Genomic DNA, 7,840 nt, shown 5'->3' with positions numbered 1-7,840 from the left:
CATTCCTCCAGGAGTAANTTTATATAATACTGTCCAGACGATAGAAATCTCTCCGTAGCGTGGCGCTACGGACGGCGGGTAAGTAGTTCGGCTGCCCGATGACGTTTTACGTATTATAGGAGTTATTTTTACCGTTGTTTACGGATAATGCCACAATTTTTATAGGAATCATAACTATAGGAAACGGTTTTATAGGGGGATCTACTGTAATTATAGAGCTATCTCATATGCTTGTTTCTTATTTTCTTTAAATAAAATCAAATAGCAAGACTTCTTGAAATCTCACAGAACATGTTGAAAATGTTCAATAATGACTTAGGTTAGATTGAGAATGTCATTATTGGCAATGAAATTTAAATATACAACTTTGATAGTATAAACCAATAAACAATCAAGTGAGTATCTAGGAAGAGATGAGTCCAGACTAAAAAGTACAAGACCAAAAAGTCCAACATTAAGATTTTGTTAGTGACTTTTTTATCTAGAAATTAACTTCATTTAGCTTACCTGCATTAATTTTTTTTTTTCTGATGGTGCAGAATCTGAATAAATCCACTGAGTAAGATATTCACAGCTAAATTCCAAACAGTGTATTGCATTATTATGCATATCTTTACCAAAAAGCACAATACCTAAATTTCCAACTTCAGTACCTAAAATATCAACAATTAAAATATTATCATTACAGAAAATAAATTTAATATATTTTGATTATTTTTTATAAATAAAGTATAAAAAAATTATCTTTAATTTAAAAAGTTTTATAAATTATATACAGTAGAACCTGTTTAATACCCTTCATGGGAAATTTGCTGTAGAAAAATAATATTATGGCAAAAGCCACAAAAACATTACAATAAATTGGATAACGAGTAGGGAATTAAAGGTTTGTTTTAAAGAACATATCTCTATCTCTCTTCTTCTCAGCAATATTAATTATAATAATAAGAACACACCTTAATTCTATTTGCTGAGTCTTTTCACCTTATTCAAACGTTTTCAGCCTATTTGGATAAGCCATCCTCATTTGAATAAAGAGAAAAACTCGGCAAATAAAATTCAGGTGTGTTCTTATTATTATAGAACATATCTCTGTCATAGAGTACAATAATAATAACTCAGCTGTAGCCATCCACTGTAATAAGGAATGCTGTCAAAATGTTAAGAATACTGTCAAAATAGTTAAAAAGGAATCAAATACTTATAAAAGAAGATGGTACATGGGTTGTTCAAAAGTTCTTAGAAAATCCAATAGATGGCACTCATAGCTTCAAAAATGGCACGTTTTTAGTAAGCATCATGACTCACTAGACAGTTGTGAAAGTCTCACTCATATCCATCACATGGTTTAATTTTTATTGTCGATTGAAGCAAGAAACTTTTGTTTATTTAGAAAAATGGAAAAAGGCGAGTTTCGAGCGGTGATTAAACACTTATATTTAGAAGGCTTAACACCAAAAGAGATCAAAGCCGAGTTGGATGTTCATGGCACATCTGTTCCTGTGTTTGCAACTGTTTACAATTGGGTAAATGAGTTCAAACGTGACCATACATCCACAAAAGATGAACATCATTCGGGACGTCCAGTAGAAGTGACTACTCCCGAAATGATTGACAAATCCAAAATGCATTCTGAAAATAAAACAGTTTTTCTAAGTCTAATTGTGGTCCTGTGGTGGTGTAATAAGTCTAGCGGTAAAATAAGGCCAATCTTAGTGCTCACAAATCATTAATTGTGGAAATTTGCCAAAATTTGAAGATCTTACAATATTACTAAAATTTTTAGTGTTGAATAGGATTTTAATATAAAATTAATAACAACAAGCACTTAGACAAATACAAAATTGTCTTCTTCAGGCAATGAACAAAAGAATTTGAATATGTAACAATGTTTGAATAGAACAATTAAGAGCTATGACATATAGATAAATTCTCATATATTTTGTGAGGATCTCATGTTTTAAAAATGAAATTGGAACATTGTTTTCTTTGTTTCTGATCAGTTCAATCATTTGTTACATTAATGCATATTAATGGTTATGTACTTCCAATAGGGACAAGTCAATCTCACTTATAGAACCACAATTTTGATTTTTATGAAAAACCAAAAGAAATTTTTTTTTATTCCAAAATTCTTTTTTACACTATTTAATGGATAAAATATTGAGCATATTACTATCAAATTGTTTGCAAAGTCCAGGTGAGAGGTCTTGCCACATTCTCCCTATAGCCCCAATTTGAGTTAACACAACTTCAAGTTATTTCTGAAATTGAAAATGACAATACAAGAAGTTTGTCTTTCAAATGTAGCTGTGCTATCTTAGTAGATAATGCTTATCCAGTAGATAATGCTAGGTAATGTTTTGTATGTTTTTATTTAAACAGAAAGTTTTAATTTTTCTATATCTTACCAATATATTCATCTTCATATAAATATTTATCTCTTTTCATATCCAAAATAATAGAAAATTGTTGCATTATCCTTTCTCCTCTTTGGATTAATGTTTTTATAAAATTTGCATCTATGAAAAATATTACAAAATTAAGTTTAAAAAAATTATAAAATATTTTATATAAATTTAATTAAAACTAATTGTAATTTATCATCATGCAGTTTGAAAAATGATGTTTTCAAAATACATGGTAAATTATATACTAAAAATTCTTTTATCACTTATAACTATAAATAAATTGACATACCTGATGACTTTTGTACTTCTTCTCTAATAGTTTTTATTAACCTCCCCTCTAGTCTAACAATTAAAATAACAAGTTGACTGCAATTTTCAGACTGAATAAGACCTTTTGTGCTCGTACATACATTTGTGATACAGTCAAGAAAAGAATCTAAACTAAAGAGTTGTTTAGAATTAAAATTTTTCTTTTCTCTTTCGAACATGTTAAATATTTCTAATAAATAATAACAAGAAACTGATACGTATGAATCAATAATTGATACCAGGGAATCCTTATTCATTAGTTTGTTTGAAGATTTCATAAAATCTTTAGCAATGTCTTTATAGACTTCAGAATTATTTTGATCAAGTAGAATATTTAGAGCACATTTGGTTAAATCAGTTCCAGACTGAATAATATTCATAATATCTGTATCACCTATTTTCTTTGTTAATTCAACAATATCATCAAGCCATATCAAAATATCAACAGAGAGATTTTTCAATATTATATATTTAATAAGACTTTTGTTCCAATCCTTAAACATTTTTAAAACAGAAAAAATTGTTGTTTTCTTTTGTTCATTTGAGATAGATTGCTGAAAAGTTCTATTTGTAACTAAAGAATTCCATATAGATGTACAGAATGCTGTCAATTCTTTATTGTTGATAATGCCATTTGAATTTGTTATATACAAGAGAATTGCTTTACTGCTTTGTTCACATATACTGTTAAGTTCAGAATACTTAAAACAAAGAAATTCAAATGCTACTCTTCTCAACCTAAGACTCAGTATATGTTTCAAAGAATCGTGTACTTCTTGACAATGTTTAACTTCAATTGCATGGTTCCAAAAATTTTTATATACTTGATGTACAATAATGTCTGTCTCAGTATTATTAATACCATCTTGTAAAATTTGTAAAATGACTTTTTTTAAATAAATAGATAAATAAATTGCTTCGTTGTAACGTTTCTGGAAAAAAAGTAAATACTTAATATTTCTTTAATTAAAAATACAATAAATAAATTTAGAAAACTTCGGGAATAAGTCAATAAAAAATTTACTTAACTTACCAATCTTAGTAAATTGATTAGTATATGGTAAAAAGAACGTCCTACTTGAAGCAAATTACTGAAACAGCAGTATTTTTGTTGGCAACATTGTTGAATGCTAATAAAAATTTCTCTCACATCATTATCATCACTTTGTTTCTTATGGAGAAAAATACTACATGTTTGAAGCAAACATTCCACAAAATTTTGAAATTTGGCTTTTTGAACACTGTTAAGGTTTTGTTCTTCATGTGAAAAATGAGATAAATATTCCTGTTTTAAAAATTAATAAAATTATAAGTCTTAAAAGTTTCTTAATAAAAATACTAAATAGCAATTGAAAGTAAAAATAAATTTTAAACGTTCTAAAAATCCATACAGTAATATATAACAACTAATTAAATATTTTGATATCTATAAAATAGAATTTGTCTGAATATCTTTTTCCTATACACTTCTAGATACTTTGATTGATCTGGACCAAATTTTTCAGTTATTCTCCAGGATCCTGCAGGAAATATAGCTAAGATGAAACTTACACAATCTCTTGATTTCATCTCCTTGACATTTTGTGATAAGGTAAGTTTAAAATATTATATAAGCATTGTGTAATAATTATTGAAGGCATCACAAAGCAATAAATCATATGTGTGTATTTGTCTCTTTAATCCGATTTTCAGTTCGGTAGACTATCATATACAGCATTCAGGTTATGAACTTCTTTTATTGGTTTGTTATATGCATTTCGGACTCAATTATAATTTAAGTCCCTCTTCAGTACAAACTCAGATTCTGTTTTCTAAAAACCTCGGTGTATAATTGGTAACGTTGGAAAACGTTTTTATGAACATTTGTAAAGTGTGTAACGTATTAATGTGAATATGTAGTTAAAGTGTTTTTTAAATGGCTGTATTTTTAATCTTTTCCAACGTTACCAATTATACACCGAGGTTTTTAGAAAACAGAATCTGAGTTTGTACTGAAGAGGGACTTAAATTACAATTGAGTCCGAAATGCATATAACAAACCAATAAAAGAAGTTCATAACCTGAATGCTGTATATGATAGTCTACCGAACTGAAAATCGGATTAAAGAGACAAATACACAACGAAAATAGCAGCAGCCATAAGTGATTTTTTTTTTTAATAAATCATATCCTTAGTAACGATTTCAAAAAGTAAAGGGTCTTCTACCAAACTCTGTCAAAATAATGGTATTGATCTAAGTTGGCTTAAAATATTAAAACCATATTATAAGTTAGGTTTTTAATGTTTGTCTTTATTAATATTCATCTAGGAAATGCCAGGCATATCTGCTGGTAATAACATATTTAAAAATATCTAAATTTGTGAAACATTCAAAATTGAATGTTTTACAAATTTTATACATATGTATAAAACTGAATAAATTTTTGGCTAATGGATAAGGATATTATATATATAAAATTAAATGTTTTATTTAAAATAAAATAAAATATTTTCGAAAATTAAATAAACTATCATAAGATATTATATTTTTAATGTATATAATCACAATCACTTTACATATCCATTCACACCCATTAGCCATTAACCTACTACTAATCCTATCTCTGAAAGGCAATAAACTTGGTAGGGACAATTTTATACTCTGGAAATATGAAGAAAAGAATTTAATCTAGAAATTGCAGAAAGAATGTGATCTAAAAATTTTAAGTACAGTATGTTTTCAAATAAAATAATGTAATATCTATTTTCTTTATCAAAGGAAAATAATGTATAAATGAAACTCCAAACTAATTAAGACATAAAAAATGAAACATTTCACCACTGAAAGAAATAAGCATGTTTCAGGACAAACATTAACCAATATAAATGTGAAACACAAACAGTGCTACAGTGTAATATACATTTTTGCATTTCATAGTGATTTAATAATACATTTGGTATGTACAAATACAGTAGAGTGTCGTTTATCCGAAAGTCAATTATCTGAAAGAATTCCAGTCGGCAAATTTAAATTTTTGCCAGTGCTGTGGCGCTGCAATCTTTGGCTATGTCTTGGGCTACTCAAATATTTTACATTTTTGATACTAAATTAACTTCTGAAGTATAATTTTTTATTGTTTTTATATTTTTCAATATATTTATTTTGTTTGTACAAAATAAAAAAATAATTTTTAACAATACAATAGTCTTCGTTAGGCTTAACATCAAAGAAAATTCAATGCGAAGCAACACGCAACAGAGAAAAATTTAAACATGCGATAGGTTAATGTATTTTTTCGTACATAATCGGTTATCTGAAATATCGAATTTCCGAACAACCCCAGTCCCCAACTGATTCGGATAAATGACGCTCTACCGTATTTCAAAGTTAAGATTTTATAAACGGTTGAATTTTTGGTTTTTTTGAGTATATTTAATATGTATATATACAGTAGAGCATTGATTATCTGACCCCGATTAACCGTCACCTCGGTCAACCAACTGCGTTCTAGTTAGCAAATTCAAATGTCCACTAGTGATGTGGCGCTACAATATTTGGCTGTCTTGGCTTCTTTAATATTATTTTTACGTGTTTTAGCTGGCAACACTGGATCGACCATGAAAGAGAGCCAGTATTTAAACGAGGCTTAATTTTCTAATTTTTAATGATACAATAGCGACGATTATTATTTTTAAAAAAATTTGATATACTTAACATGGAGGAAAATTCAACACGAAGTAGGTTAATAGCGATATACTAATTACATGGGATATAATAATATACTACACTAATAATGGATTTTTTTCATATTTTTCGGTTATCCGACTTTTCAATTATCCGACCAACCCCAGTCCCCAATTGAGTCGGATAATCAATGCTCTACTGTACAGTAATACCTTGACTTACGCTACCCCGACTTACGTGAACCTGGAGTTACGCGATTTTCAAATCGCATCGATTAGTCTTTTGTTTGAGCGCCACACAACTCTTGATTACTCACTCCCCCCACACTATTATTCGGCTTACATGTTCGGACGTGTTGCGCGGAATTGACACATAGCTACAATTTATTTTGTGTTATTTATTTCTGTATTTGTTATATCTACGGAGACTTGAGAGACTCTATGTAGTGATTTCTTGTAAACGTGAATGAATCAAAAGACGAGATATGATTAACGAGAACATTTATTAGCTTACATGCATCCGACTTGGATTTTACACAAATTGCGAAATTATACACCAACTTACGCGGTTATCGCTTGGTCCCACCTATCGTGTAAGTTCGGAGTATTACTATACTTCAATTGTAGTAATAGTATAATGATTATGTTTTAATATAAAAATTAAAAGAAAATTTTTACATCATCATCATATTATCTAACATTGTATAGGCATACCTTGACTTACATCGTTTCGAGTTACGTCGTTCCCGATTATATGTCGTTTGTCAAAAAAGTACATGGAATAATAAAAATCAAGTTTAAGTCATTTTATTCGACTTTACATCTGTCCGCTACAAATATTGAAGACGTAATATCACTATAAAAACGATTAAAGCACATAAAATCATATTAAAATATATACAAGTATGTACTGTATTTACAGTACATGCATTCGTAAATTTAGATTACTTTTTTCTGTACTATATTAAAAACTAAAATTTATTTGTTTGTAAGCTTAAAATAGATTTTTATTAACCATATATTATTAAAAATGCATTAATAAATAAAATACAGAACCGGGAATGGTAATTTACGGTTTAGCCTAGTGATAAGTAGATTTGGAGACAAGTAAATTCGACTTACGCTGTTCTCCAGGAACCAATTACCGACGTAAGGCGAGGTATACCTGTATTGATATACAGTCGACCCCCCTATAACATACATTCCTATAACGTAGCGAAAAAATTGTAGCAACTTTCGTATAAAGTACCTCCTATAATGTCGTTTCGCGACAAGATTGATAGAGTCTGGACCAATAGTGGATGAGCAGCCGAACTACTTTCCTCCGACCCTGCGCCACGCTACGGAGCGGCTAAATTGAGTTTGCTATCGTCTGTTTAGTATTATATATAAATTATATATAAATTAGGTACTGTACATATAATTATATATTAATTATATATAAATTAGCTACTGT

At 28.7% G+C, this 7,840-nt stretch overlaps 1 protein-coding gene across 1 annotated transcript in view; it reads right to left on the bottom strand.

The window, feature by feature from the left end:
- Positions 1 to 247: 247 nt before the first annotated feature.
- Positions 248 to 7,840, bottom strand: part of LOC111637035 — a 14,083-nt gene continuing 6,490 nt past the window's right edge. The window contains exons 3-7 of the mRNA XM_023382443.1: positions 3,754 to 4,005; positions 2,701 to 3,652; positions 2,412 to 2,522; positions 508 to 653; positions 248 to 424 (exon numbers count right to left, since the gene is read on the bottom strand). Of these exons, the coding sequence (XP_023238211.1) occupies positions 404 to 424; positions 508 to 653; positions 2,412 to 2,522; positions 2,701 to 3,652; positions 3,754 to 4,005 (1,482 nt within the window). The 3' untranslated portion in view covers positions 248 to 403. The remainder of the gene's footprint in view (positions 425 to 507; positions 654 to 2,411; positions 2,523 to 2,700; positions 3,653 to 3,753; positions 4,006 to 7,840) is intronic.

This window comes from Centruroides sculpturatus, unplaced genomic scaffold (assembly GCF_000671375.1).
Source record: "Centruroides sculpturatus isolate CEXI.00-Female unplaced genomic scaffold, Cexi_2.0 scaffold1042, whole genome shotgun sequence".
In the NCBI taxonomy this organism is placed as follows: Eukaryota; Metazoa; Arthropoda; class Arachnida; order Scorpiones; family Buthidae; genus Centruroides; species Centruroides sculpturatus.
Note: the sequence above shows the minus strand (reverse complement) of the source record. Positions and strands in the feature narration are given on the sequence as shown.